Genomic DNA, 14768 nt, shown 5'->3' with positions numbered 1-14768 from the left:
AACATATATTGCATTATTTGTTTCAGAGGTACAGATCTGTGATTCAACAGTCTTGCACAATTCACAGCGCTCACCATAGCACATACCCCCCCTTGTCATTGCAAATGGCAAGATCTCATTCCTTTTGATAGCTACATAATATTCCATTGTATATATACATACCACTTCTTCTTTATCCATTCATCTGTTGATGGACATCTTGGCTCTTTCCACAGTTTGGCTATTGTGGAACACATGAAAAAGTGCTCAACATCGCTCGGCATCAGGGAAATCCAAATCAAAATCTCAATGAGATACCACCTCACACCAATCAGAATGGCTAAAATTAACAAGTCAGGAAATGACAGATGTTGGCGGGGATGTGGAGAAAGGGGAACCCTCCTACACTTTTGGTGCGAATGCAAGCTGGAGTAACCACTCTGGAAAACAGTAGGGAGGTTCCTCAAAAAGTTGAAAACAGAGCTACCATACGATCCAGCAATTGCTCTGCTGGGTATTTACCCCAAAGATACAAATGTAGGGACCCGAAGGGGTATGTGCACCCCAATGTTTATAGCAGCAATGTCCACAATATCTAAACTGTGGAAAGAGCTAAGATGTCCATCGACAGGTGAATGGATAAAGAAGATGTGGTATATATATATATAGCATGGAATATTATGCAGCCATCAAAAAATGAGATCTTGCCATTTGTAACGACGTGGATGGAACTGGAGGGTATTATGCTGAGTGAAATAAGTCAATCAGACAAAGACATGTATCATATGACCTCACTGATATGAGGAATTCTCAACCTCAGGAAACAAACTGAGGGTTGCTGAAGTAGGGGTGGGTTGGGAGGGATGGGGTGTCAAGGTGATAGACATTGGGGAGGGTATGTGCTATGGTGAGCGCTGTGAATTGTGGAAGACTGTTGAATCACATATCTGTACCTCTGAAACAAATAAGGCAATATATGTTTAGAAAAAGAAGAAGAAGAAGATAGCAGGAGGGGAAGAATGAAGGGGGGGAAATCGGAGGGGGAGATGAACCATGAGAGACGATGGACTCTGAAAAACAAACTGAGGGTTCTAGAGGGGAGGGGGTGGGGGAATGGGTTAGCCTGGTGAAGGGTATTAAAGAGGGCACGTTCTGCATGGAGCAATGGGTGTTATGCACAAACAATGAATCATGGAACACTATATCAAAAACTAATGATGTAATGTATGGTGATTAACATAACAATAAAAAATGGATAAAAAAAATTCATCCCCCCCTAAAAAGAACTAATGATGTAATGTATGGTGATATAACAATAAATAATTTGAAGTAAAAAAATAGTCTGTGTATTACCATGAATACATATAACTACATACATATGTATATTTGATATTTAATGAAGTTATTTACTTTTTCTACACCTGCATTGCATGTTTTGAATTTCTTGTGTAGCATTTATATTTTTTTTCTTCTGTTGGCTATTGTTTCATTTTTTTAGTTGAGTGCCTACTCAAAATTACTGTGATAATACACTGCTATGTGCTTTAGCTGTTACATAAAGGAGCCAGATATGTATCTTGACATCAATTCTGGATTGTACAAGTGTCTTACTTTCCCCACTAGAATCTTCATTCTGCATCATGGTTCCCTTTCTTGAAATTTAGTTGCTCTATAAGACTCTCAGTCTTGAATCTTACACTCTTAGATGATTTCATCTATTTCCATAACTTTACTTATCACTCCACTATGGTCCATGTGCTGTTAATTTTACCCCAAAATTTCATATCTTTCATTCTACTCTTATTTGAATACTTCCATGAAAATGTCCCATAAGAACTCTTGAAAATATGAAATTAGTTTTTCTTCAATGACTCTTGTTCACAATTTTCATTAAATGCATCATTAACTTTTTAGTGAAACCTTAAACCCTATCTCCTTACTACTTTCATAATAATTACTGTATTCTAAGTTTCTATTTCCATTACCTTTGTGTTTACAGTTGACCATCTAACAACTGGGGGTTAGGGACACCAAGCCCCTACACAGTAAAAAATCTGCAAGTAGCTTCTGATTCCCCCAAAGCTTAGCTATTAATAGCCTACTGTCGACTGGAAGCCTTACCAATAACATAAGTAGTCTATCAACACATATTTTGTATGTTGTATTATATACTGTATTCTTACAATAAAATAAGCTAGAGAAAATAAAATGTTTATTAAGGGAATCACAAGGAAGAGAAAATACATTTATAGTACTGTTTTGTAAAAATTTTGTGTTTAAGTGGACCCGTGCAGTTCAAACGCATGTTTGTTCAAGGGTCAACTGTAGATCCTCTTTCTGTATCTTCACTATTTCTTTAGATTGCTCTGAGCTGTATAATTAAACTCCTGGTCTCATGAGAGACTATGGACTCTGAAAAACAAACTGAGGGTTCTAGAGGGGAAGGGAGTGGAAAGATGGGTTAGCCTGGTGATGGGTATCAAAGAGGGCACGTTCTGTGTGGAGCACTGGGTGTTATACGCAAACAATGAATCATGGAACACTACATCAAAAACTAATCCTGTAATGTATGGTGATTAACATAACATAAAAAAAAACTCCTGGTCTCACCAATCCTCTGCTCCCATACTGCTCTCTGTCTACCCAATTTTAGTTCAACACAAACTCTCATTATTGCTTCATGCGAAGCTTTTATTATCTATCAATCAATCAATCGATCTATCTATCTACATAATACCATAAATACCCCTAGACCCGCCATGCAACCTGAAAGTTAGGTCTTTAGTAATAATTCATATCTAACTACATGGTATCCCCAGTTGCATTCTCCTGACTCTCCCTCTTGAATTTCCTCTCATACTGAATCCTATGCTCATCTTTGCTTTGCTTTTGTTTATAATACACTGTTATTGCATATATATCTATTCCCAGAAAATTTATTTTCTTGTTGGTTTAGCTATTTATAGCCTTATAAAAGGGTATCAATAACAATCTTTGCGGATTTACATTTTTAAATTTTACTATTATGTTGCTCAGGTTCAGTAAAATTGTAGCATGTATCACCAGGACAGAAAAAGGAATTTCTCTACTGGCTGGAGAGATAACCCAATTACCAAAGACATTTTGTTGCCTTCACACATGAGGGGCAAGAAGGACCGTGTCTAGAACTATGTCTGAATTTTGTATTTCTATGACCAATAATAGAGATGAACAGAAATTACAGCAACCTAATAATAATAATAATTATGATGGTAATAATAATGATGATAATAAAGGCAGTACTATTGTGGATTGAGACCCCTCAGGAATGAAAGTTTGGGTCATCTCAGCAGGTGAAGCCCCAGTGGCAGCTGTTTGACAACTCCCCTCAGAGATGTGAGCATCAGACATGTGGTCATTCCTCTTCTGAGCTCCCAGGTTCTGGTGACACCACCTTTCCCTTTTGTACCTAGGGGAAGTAAGTGACTTCTTCCTGTGGTTAATAATCTTTGGACCTTCACATCCATCTCTTTCTCCTATAGTTTTCTCGGGACAAACGTATGTTATCTACTTCCCTCTATTTAAAAAAAAGTATTATTTTTTTTCTTCCAAGTTTTTATCTAAATCAACTTAGTTAACGTATAGTGTAGTATTGGTTTCAGGAGTAGAATTTAGTGATTCATCACTTACATAGAACACCCAGTGCTCATCACAACAAGTGCCCTCCTTAATGCCCATCACCCAGTTAGCCTATCCTCCCACGCACCTCCCCTGCAGCAGCCCCTGATTTGTTCTCTATAGTTAAGAGTCTCTTATGGTTTGCCTCCCCCTCTTTATTAAATCTTATTTTATTTTTTCTTCCCTTCTCCATGTTCATCTGTTTTGTTTCTTGAATTCCACATATGAGTGAAATCATATGGTATTTGCCTTTCTTTTACTGACTTATTTCACTTAGCATAATACCCTCTATTACTTCCATCCATGTTGTGACAAATGGCAAGTTTCCATTCTTTTTGATGGCTGAGTAATATTCCATTGCATGTATATTCCACATCTTCTTTATCCATTCGTCAGTTAATGGACACTTGCACTCTTTCCAGTTTGGCTGTTGGTGATAGTGCTGCTGTAAACATTGGGGTGCATGTACCTTTTCAAATCTGTACTTTTGTATCCTTTGGATAATACCTAGTAGTGCAATTGCTGGAATGTAGGGTAGTTCTATTTTTAACTTTTTGAGGAATCTCCATACAGTTTTCCAGAGTGCACCAGTTTGCATTCCCACCAAAAGTGCAAGAAGGTTCCCTTTTCTCTGCATCCTCTCCAGGTTCCATTGTTTCCTGTGTTTCTACATCCCTGTATTAAATCTTCTTGGTATAAAAATACCAGATGTGATTTGTGTTTCCTTTATGGGCCTGAACTGACCCCAACTGACATACCAGCTATATACTGCAGTCTTTTCCAGACTTAGTCAATCCCTGGATATTGGTATGTGGAGTAATTTAAATTATAGTGTTTAAATTATTGCAGGACAGAGTCAAAGGAAATGGGTGGGACAATGACTTAACATACAGATGCAGTGATTTTTATTTGCATTATAAACATACATGTAGATTCTAATGATTACTGCAGGATACAGTAAAGGAGCTTAACTTCCCTTGTCCAAATTAAACAGAGGAATAATGTGAGACTGTTATAGGGTAGCTATGTGGTATGGAGTTCTCCTAAGAACCTACATTTTCTTCATTTATACACTCCTTTTTGGCACTTAATATTTCACTATGGGAAATATTTGAAACATCTCATACCATTTGGCCTTCTTGAGCTTACCCATAACAACAAAATTAACATTGTTGTATTTGTTAAACATATTATTTTTTTAAAAGATTTTATTTATTTATTTATTTGATAGAGACACAGCAAGAGAGGGAACGCAAGCAGGGGGAGTGGGAGAGGGGAAGCAAGCTTCCTGCGGAGCAGGGAGCCTGATGCAGGGCTCGATTCCAGGACCCTGGGATCATGACCTGAGCCAAAGGCAGACTCTTACTATTGTAGGATTCATATATTCATTTCATACAGATTTATTAAGTAATTACTATATGTCAGCACTGTCTAAGTACTGACCATACAACAGTGAACAAAACAGATCCCAAATCTTCATACTCTCCTGGGGGAGAGAGAGGCAATACATTTATAGGACATTTTAATTGGCCAGCCTTGAAAATTCCCGACATGAAATACCTCCATTTCCTCCATTTTGGTCAGTCATTCACACAGATTCATATGCATCTGTAATCAAATCCTTTTTGGTTGAAAAGAAGGTGATTGGGATAGTTCTCACCCTTGGTGTTTTAGAGACCCAGAAAGCATTAAATGGTGAATAACGTCATCTTCCAACATCCAAATTCTTCCAATATGGACAACTAGCTGACAATGTGAATTATCTACAGAAAATAATCATTTATATTTTTACTGGCAGTTAAAAATAGTAGATAATAAAAGAGTTTGCACACTGTTCTAAGATACACTTAATTCACTTTTTGCTAATGTTACCCTGTTTGGAAATCTGATATTTAGGTACAATCACTTACATATTATTAATATTTTGAGAAAGTTTTATAATTTCCTCATGACTGAATCAAATCATAGGTTGTGGGGTTCCTTGGTGGGTATTTTGTGACCCCCTGGATTAATATCTCTGTTTAGGAAATATCACCTACCTGTCAGGGTTGATCATCCAGAATCCAAGTCTCATCTTCCCTGGGCCATACTGGAGAAACAAGGTCACATCATTTTCAACACTGCTCTTTTTTTTCTGCATTTATTTGGCACCCGAAGTTTTGTCACTGTAATTTTATTTCATGATGTAATTAATTAAGTCAGAATATTTTTTACTTTAAAATGCAATAACTCAATTAAAGAGCATCATTTTGTTAAGGTTATAGGCAAAATCTTATGCTCTTTAGAAACAGTCTAAGCGATGATACAGTGAGAACAAAAATCTCTGCCCAGGTCATTTCCTTTAAAGATTTTATTGGATAGGTATATAAAGTCTAGTCTGATTATGTCTATCATTATGAAATTACAGTTCAGAGAGTGATATTTTCATTTGTCCATGCCATTTTCCAACATGAATCATTGGGGACACTTTATATCACCAAGACTGTGAGAGGTACAGTGATGTTTTAAGACAGTTCTTGCCCTCAGAGGCTTGTAAGCATAGTAGGGGTAATTAGCATAATAGTAAAAAATCAGACATTTGAATAGTGATTTATAGCCTTTAAATCATGAACTATTGTGATCCTCACACCCTGTGACAATAGTGGGGCAGAATTCTTATTCCTAATATGTTGATGTAGAAGCAGAACTTTCGACTGTCTCAATTTTGTTCTGATTATCAGTAGCTTATCTAGGATATGAACCCAATATTCCTGTGCTGCCAAAAGGATAATAATCTATACAAAGTGATAGTTTCATAAGAGGTATCATAAGATTTCAGAGAAGAGGAATTACTAGCTAAGAAGAACAAAGTTGATTGTTGGTGGAGGAGGACATTGGAGCTGGATTTTCAAGTGTATCATAATTGGTGACTCCAATTGACTCTCCAATATGACCTCACATTGGTTATGAGGAGAGTCTTTTGCTGAAGAGTTTCCCCAGGGCAGCCTTCATGTCTCGGTTTCTCAGGCTGTAGATGAAAGGATTTAACATTGGGGTCACTGTCATATACATCACAGTTATCACTGCATCCTTTAGGCTGTAACTAGACAGAGGCCGGAAATACATGCCCATGACCGTCCCATAATACAGAGAAACAACTGTGAGGTGAGAACCACAGGTAGAGAAGGCTTTGAGCACACCCTTAGTGGATGGAACCCGTAAGACTGTGGAAAAGACATGAATATAGGAGATGATGATGCATAGTAATGGCACAGAGAAAACACCAACGCCTAGGTACATCATCTTCACATTAAAGTAGGTGTCAGAACAGGACAGCTTGAGTAAAGAGGTAATGTCACAGTAGAAGTTGGCTACTTCCCTGTTCTCACAGAAAGACAGACTAGCTGTGAGCAGAGTGTGGGGGAGGGCATTGGCATTTCCCACCACCCAAGACCCAATAACTAGGAGGACACAAGTCCGTGGCCTTATAATTGTTGTGTAATGAAGTGGGCGGCTGATGGCCACAGCACGATCATATGCCATTGCAGCCAGCATATAGCTATCTGTGTTACCCAAGGCAATCATAAAATACAACTGTGTTAGGCATCCCCCAAAGGAGATGGCTTTGTTGCCGAAGACATGGTTGACTAGCATTTTAGGGATGGTTACAGAAGAGAAGAGGATGTCAACAAAGGAGAGATTGGCAAGGAAAAAATACATGGGGTTTTGAAGGCGAATGTCAGAGCGAATGGCCAAGATGATGAGCAGATTTCCAATCAGTGTGATGGGATAAATGAATAGGAAGAGGATGAAGAAGAAGTCTTCCTGGTCCTGCTGACCAGTAACTCCCAGGAGGATGAACTCCAGGATAGAGGATTGGTTGTCTTCCCTCATGGCTCCTTTGTTAAGAAAGGGGGAGAAGAATCCAGAAATATTAGTGGAGTTACTGTAATGATCTTCCTTATCCATCAGTTTTGGTTCAAGTGACCAGCAATCTCTATGAAGCATTTACCTGAATCCAGAGATAGCCAACATTTTGGGCAATTATCCTTGTTGTTCAGTGGGCCTGATCAACAATTAGCCCTTGACACTCATGTCTAAGAAGTGAGCAATCTGTGAATCAAAGATGTCCATCCTCCTCCATCCCAGAACCATCCCTCAAACACCTAGGATTTAATCAATTAACTTCTTTTTATATTACATGTGCTAGATACTTTGCTAGGCTTATGGAAAAAATATGCACAAAATACAATGTTTAATCCACTTATTCAACACGTAAGACATAGTCTTTGCTCTCAGGGACTTCACGGTGTAATGGAAAAGCCAAAAGTCACACGCTAATTTTATTACACTTGACAAAGAAAGGGGAGCATTTTGGAATCTTTGACAAAATAGGCCGGTGCAAAGCATGTGTTTTTATAAGGACAAGCCATGAATTTGGGAATTGTTCCAATGGCCAAACTAATAGTGATCCCAGAGACCAGGAAGTAGCAGGTGTCTACACTGACACTGGATGATTGTAAGTCACCAGGATCACTGGGTTTATGTCCTAGCAAAAACAAGCCTAGTGAATTTCCTCCCCAAATATCCCCTTTTCTAAGAATTTGACCACCTCCTTTGGTAGGGTGTATCTCTTTGGAGAACTCCCTAATATTGATAATCACACAGCTTTTCTCTTCCCTTTCTTTCTTATTTCTTTTGTTGAGTGATCCAACTCCTTAGTCATTTCAACTAGTGCTTAGTAAACTCTCGGGTCTATATCTGTAGGCTTGACCTCTCTCTCCCATATTTCTTCATGCAGCTGTCTTGCCAACATGTCTGTCCAAACACTATACTCTGCACTCCAACCTAAGTAGTTTGCAAGCTCATTGGGAAAGGAAAACCATACTTTGTTTATTTTAATAACCCCAGAGAGACTGTTGTGGAAAATTGTGTGCACTCGATATCTCTTGGGTTAAATCGAGGTTTATATTTTGGGCTCCCCACATGTGCGAGGTTCAGAAGCACACTCACCCAGTGTATCCCTCACTTTTACATCTGATCTTGTTGATTGTTCATTTAAAATAATTCTTACATAACTCAACTTTTCTACTTATGGTTTTGGAACTCCAGCTTAGATCATCATCATTTTCTGCCTGAAATACTGTAATGCTCCCGTAACTGCTTGCATACAGAGTCTCTCCTCTTTGATTCACTTGCTTTCTGAGGCATACTAATGATGGCAGAGACTGCTAGCTGTCATCCAAATCCCTGTTGTTCTTTTCTTCCTGGACACACACTTAAATTACATTTCCTAGGCTCCCTTGCACTGAGGTGTGTTCATGTGACTGAGTTTTGGTCGATCCATCGTAATCCATGTGTTGCAGTTCTGGGCTTCCTCCAACTAGATGGAAATGGCCAGGAGGCTGACTGGGTTGGTGAAGTCACATGAGAGAATGAATCTGTGTTCCTAGTTCCCCATATCCAAGGATACCCACAGGGACTATTATGTAGGAGAGAAATAGACTTTATTCTGTTTAAACCAGTATATGTTTTGTGATCTATTTGTTATTGTAGTTCAGGATATCTTAAGTAATTCACTAATTTTTCTAAGGGGCACTCTACTCAAAAATTAATTCAATCTATATTTAATTCAACCACTAATTCTCAATGTCTCCTGTAGTGCCTGTGTGAATTATATGCTGGGCACAGGGATGCAGTTCTCATTATATTTTCTCCAAATATCATGTACTTAAAAAAAAAAATCTCTGTACCTAAAGGAATTTGGTTTTCTCTTTTGAAATGTCTTTCCCTGTCTTCACACATAATATATAAGTGTTCAGAGGGTTCAATAAAGCTAAAGGGCTAAGAGAGTGTGAATAGTTCGTGTGGTCTGTAATGTTTCAGAGGTGGGGCTTTTGGCAACATGGAGGATTAAGCTAATGTTGACAAGTCCCCCCAGTTAAAACACAGAGATTCTAGATAACATTGAAAACTTTAAAAAAAAAGCATGTAGCTAAACCTAAAGGAGAGAAATGGGAATACCTGGGTATGAGAAACAAGAAGAAAACTCAGAACTAGTGTTGTCAGCCATAGTTGATAATGATCTTGAGAACTTGGGTTCTAGAGCCAAGGTTTGAATCCTAATGTTGCTACTATGTCTCTGTGTGACTTTGGGCAATTCAATTCACCATTTTTTTGTCTGGTAAAATGACAAAAATAATTCTACTTACCTTTTGGAGGTTTTGTGAAGGTCAAAGGAAGTAATGCAGGTAGTACAGTTGCTGGCTATCTATCCTTGATTTGTTACTGTATAAAGACTCACTTCTCCAACATTCACAGCTCCTACTGAGGAGTCAGCTCAGATGCTGTCAAAGAGGGTTTTGGTCCTGTCGCCTTCCCTCCTGTTCCACAAATGGGACGTTCACAGCCAGCTGCTGTAGCACTTGTTAACGTTCCTCCTGGGGGGCAGGCATGCTGCAGAAAGGGCCATGAGTAGGCCTGGAGAGCAGGTCTCTCTGATCCTCTGGACCTGAGGTGAAGGAGCTAGGATGGGGATGGTTTGGAAAGAAGAGCCCTGACGTTCCTAATCATGGAGAGAAGGGGTGACTGTTCTAGATGGGGCCTGAAGATGAGGACTCTAGCTTCCCCTTCAGGAAGCAAAGTGGTCATAGAATAGAGAAAATTAGGAGTTATTTACCAGGTTATGACATCTCTGGAAACATGACTCCCTCAGGTCTTCATTATGGCCATAGTCAGAGTAATTGTTGAGACTTATTACACACTCCTACAGCTGTGCCCTGAGGAGACAATGATTCTCAAGAGTAGTCTTTCCCAGAGTTCTTTTCTGGAAGGCAGAATGGGCAAGAGGGTTTCCCAGAGAATGTGTCTCCAGGGTCCAAGCTCTGAGCTGACCTCTTCTAGCCACTTTGTTGGAATATGAGCCCCCATCCTCTGCTTCAGCAGAGGGTGCTGCTCCTTGGGTGCTGCAAAGACTGTGGTACAATTAAGCAAAAGAAATAATCAACAAAATGAAACAATGATGTGTATATATTGCAAACCAGATATTCGGTAAGGCGTTAATATCCAAAATACTTGCAAACCATATATTTGGCTTCCTTAAATGTTTGTTAAAATTCACCAGTGAAGCTCTCAGATCCAGGGATTTTCTTTGTTGGGCAATTTTTGATTACCGATGTAATCTCCTTACTAGTTATAGGTCTATTCAGATTGTTTCTTCATGATTTAGTCTTGGTAGGTGGTGTGTTTCTAGGAATTGTGCCTACAATTGTTTGTAATGCTCTTTCATTATCCTTTTTTATTTCTCTATGGAAATAATGTCCCCAGGTTCATTTCTGATTTTAGTAATTTGAGTCTTCTTTCTTTTTTCCTTAGTCCATCCAGCTAATTTTTTTTTGTCAATTTGGCTGATCTTTTGGAGAACCAACTTTAAGTTTTATTGACCTTTTCTACCGTTTTTCTATGCTCCATTTGTCTTTCTCTACTCTAATCTTTATATTTTCCTTCTTCTGCTAGCTTTGGGTTTTAGTGTGTTCTTTTTCTAGTTCCTTAGGTTGTAAATTTAGGTTATTGATGTAAGCTCATTCCTATTTTTTAATGTAAGCAACTTTAGCTAAAAATTTCCCCTTTAGCACTGATTTTGCTGCATCCCATAAGTTTTGATATGTTATATTTTTACTTTCATTTGTCTGACTATTTTGTAATTTTCCTTGTGATTTTTTCTTTGATCCATTGGTTATTTAAAAGTGTGCTTTTATTTCCACAATTTTGTGAAATTTCCAGTTTTCTTTATGTGATTGATTACTATTTTTATCTCATTGCAATCAAGAAAGATAGTTTGCTTATTTATTTATTTATTTATTTATCTATTATGTTATGTTAATCGCCATACATTACATCATTAGTTTTTTTTACTTTTTAAAAATTTGATTCTGTTATGTTAGTCACCATATAATACATAATTAGTTTTTTTAATTATTATGTTATATCACCATACATTACATCATTAGTTTTTGATGTATGTTCCATGATTCATTGTTTGCGTATAACACCTAGTGCTCCATGCAGTATGTGCCCTCTTTAATACCCATCGCCAGGCTAACACATCCCCCCATGCCCCTCCCCTCTAGAACACTCAGTTTGATTCTCAGGGTCCATAGTCTCTCATGGTTTGTCTCCACCTCCAATTTCCCCCCCTTCATTTTTCCATTCCTGCTATCTTTTTTTTTTTATTAACATGTAATGTATTATTTGTTTCAGAAGACAGGTCTCTGATACAACAGTCTTACACAAATCACAGCGCTCACCATAACACATACCCTCCCTATTGTCTATCACCCAGCCACCCCATCCCTCCCACCCCCACCACTCCAGCAACTCTCAGTTTCTTTCCTGAGATTAAGAATTCCTCATATCAGTGAGGTCATATGATACATGTCTTTCTCTGATTGAGTAATTTCGATCAGCAGAATACCCTCCAGGTCCAATCATGTCATTGCAAATGGCAAGATTTCATTCATTTGATGATTGCATAACTATTATGCAAAGATATTATATATCTTTATATATATATATATATATATATATATATATATATATATATAAAGATATACCACATCTTTTTCTTTATCCATTCATCTGTCAATGGACATCTTGGCTCTTTCCATAGTTTGGCTATTATGGACATTGCTGCTATAAACATCGGGGTGCATGTACCCCTTCAGATCCCTACATACTTAGTAGTAGGGATCCCTACATCCCTAAATACCCAGTAGTGCAAATTCTTGGCTGTAGGGTAGCTCTATTTTCAAATTTTAAGGAACCTCCATACTGTTTTCCAGAGTGGTGGCACCAGCTTGCATTCCCACCAGCAGCATAAGAGGGTTCCCCTTTCTCCGCATCCCCGCCAACATCTGTTGTGGAACAACTATTATTCTTAAATCAGAGTTCCACGTCTTTCCAACACCCAATATTTCTCTCCTCTCTTATTGTTTTAAACTCCTTCTTTTTTCATTTTAAGTATTTATTTTAATTTCAGCTAATTTACGTTATTGGTTTTTTTAAAGATTTTTTTTATTATTTATTCGACAGATAGAGATAGAACACAAGTAGGCAGAGTGGCAGGCAGAGGGAGAGGGAGAAGCAGGCTCTCCACTGAGCAGGGAGCCAGACGTGGGGCTCGATCCCAGGACCCCAGGATCATGACCTGAGCCGAAGACAGCCACTTAACCAACTGAGCCACCCAGGCGCCCCGACATTATTGTTTTAAACTCTTTTTTTTATCTTCATCTGGAAGGACTTCTGAAGTCTGTTCTCCACATTACTAATTTTTTGTCTGTCAATTCTGCCTAAAAAGCCAATTAAAATCTTATTTTTTTGTACTTAATCATGTCTGTCTGCTGTTTCCATATCTGCTTCATTTTCATCTAAATTTGTTTCTGATTTATACTATATTTTTTATCTCTTAACATGAAAAAAATAATTTACAAAAATTTTGTTTCCTTTCTTACACTATGTGCATGTATAAGTTTTTCTTACAGTATGTTAGATATTGCTCTCTTTCTCTTACTCTGTAAATACATTTCATAAATCATTCCTTTACAAATTTTTTTTTTAATGAGAAGAGATTTACTCAAAGCTGGATTAGCCAACAGACAACTCAATTTAGCCTCTCTCACCATCCAGAGGTTTTTCCCTTTGTGGGGAGGAGACAATCAAAGATTCTTTTGTAAGTCAATGAAAGCTGTAGTCACTGTCCACAGTTAATATTTGCAAATATTTTAGTATCAAATATCATTTTCTTCATCGTTCTCTCCAATACCATTGCATAATCCCTTGCCTCTAATGGATTCCCAGTAATCAAAATATGGAAGTAGCGAGAGAATCTGGAAAGGAAGCCAACATCAAAATGTGATTCCAGAAGAAATATTATCATGACATGTCATAGTATCCGAGTCTGGGGGTCCCAAGTCCTGGACACTGGAGCATGACCCTAACACAGGGCAGAAACAACAGATCATTGAATGGCGTGACTTGAAACATGTCTAGAGCAAAATGTGGTGAAACAGTGTTTATTAACATCTGTGGTAGGTGTGCACAGTCTGATGGAAGATTTTAGAGAGGTGTCCAACAACCACAGGAGTAGATCAGGAGTTAATAAAATAACAGTTAACACTGACTGGGACTCTTAACTATGTACTATCTGCTAGGCTCTCCTAAAGACACTTAAGATAGTAATTCATTTGATCCTCATAGAAACTTTATGAGGATAGTATTGTAGGGTAGGGTAGTATTAAGGTAGGGTAGTATTAGCAGTAATGGTACTCCTATTTTAAAGGTGAGAAAATATGTTGAATAACTGTCCGAGGTCAGTTACAGCCAGTAAGAGACAGAGCCTGGCTGGATACCTGGCCAGAGCACAGTCTTCACCACAGCCCTCTAAGAAAGAAGTGACCTCTCTGTTACAGAGGGTGCTAAGTCATAGGATAAATGCCACTAAGCAGACCTATTATAAAGGTAACACATACATGAAGCAGACTAGATAAACACCTAAGTCCCATCCGTCTCTATGAATGCCATCAGCATGCGAGATAAAGTATAGCACCTGCAATAACTCCCCTCAAGTCAAATCCTAGAGGAAAGAGGAAATAGAATTCTTTTTCCTTGCACACGTAACACCACAAAGTTTTCAGAGTAGCCTGGAAGAATGACCAGGAAGAATGACCAGCTGTAGCCCAGTCCTTGTATCCCAAGGGGTGATTCCAAGTTTGTGTTGAACTGCAGAGGGGCCCACATTTCAACAAAAAGGATAGAATGAGTCAGCCCAGGGCTCGGGCCACAGAGACACATTCTGCCTGATACCGTCTTACGTATCCTTCCTCTAGAAGAGAACTGTGGGAAAGATTACCCTTGAGAGTCCCTGTGTCCCCTCAGGAGACCAGTATAGGAGTGTGCCAACAGGTCTCAACGATTCTTCAGATTTGGGCCTGAATGAACACCTTGGGGAGTCATTTTTCAAAACATTATAACCTGGTGAATATTCACAATTTTCTTGATGCTATAATATACCTTCTTCCTTGAAGGAGAAACCGGAGTCCTCATCTTCAGGTTCCATCCAGGACAGCTCCCGAAGCCTCTTTGTCCACACGTGGGAA

The 14768-nt window shown here is 38.4% G+C and overlaps 1 protein-coding gene across 1 annotated transcript; it reads right to left on the bottom strand.

Annotated features, from left to right (window-relative positions):
- Positions 1-6579: 6579 nt before the first annotated feature.
- On the bottom strand, positions 6580-7509 carry LOC148163491 (olfactory receptor 1A1). Its single transcript, XM_088027345.1, has one exon. It carries the CDS (start codon positions 7507-7509, stop codon positions 6580-6582), a length of 930 nt encoding a protein of 309 aa, XP_087883471.1.
- Between the last annotated feature and the right edge of the window lie 7259 nt (positions 7510-14768).

This window comes from Eumetopias jubatus, unplaced genomic scaffold (genome assembly GCF_037043125.1).
Source record: "Eumetopias jubatus isolate StellerSeaLion01/CBP00866 unplaced genomic scaffold, mEumJub1_p1.0 scaffold_10, whole genome shotgun sequence".
Taxonomy (NCBI): domain Eukaryota; kingdom Metazoa; phylum Chordata; class Mammalia; order Carnivora; family Otariidae; genus Eumetopias; species Eumetopias jubatus.
Note: the sequence above shows the minus strand (reverse complement) of the source record. Positions and strands in the feature narration are given on the sequence as shown.

Coding starts and splice junctions, on each gene's coding strand:
- LOC148163491 (XM_088027345.1), bottom strand. CDS start 7,509: ATGAGGGAAGACAACCAATCCTCTATCCTGGAGTTCATCCTCCTGGGA.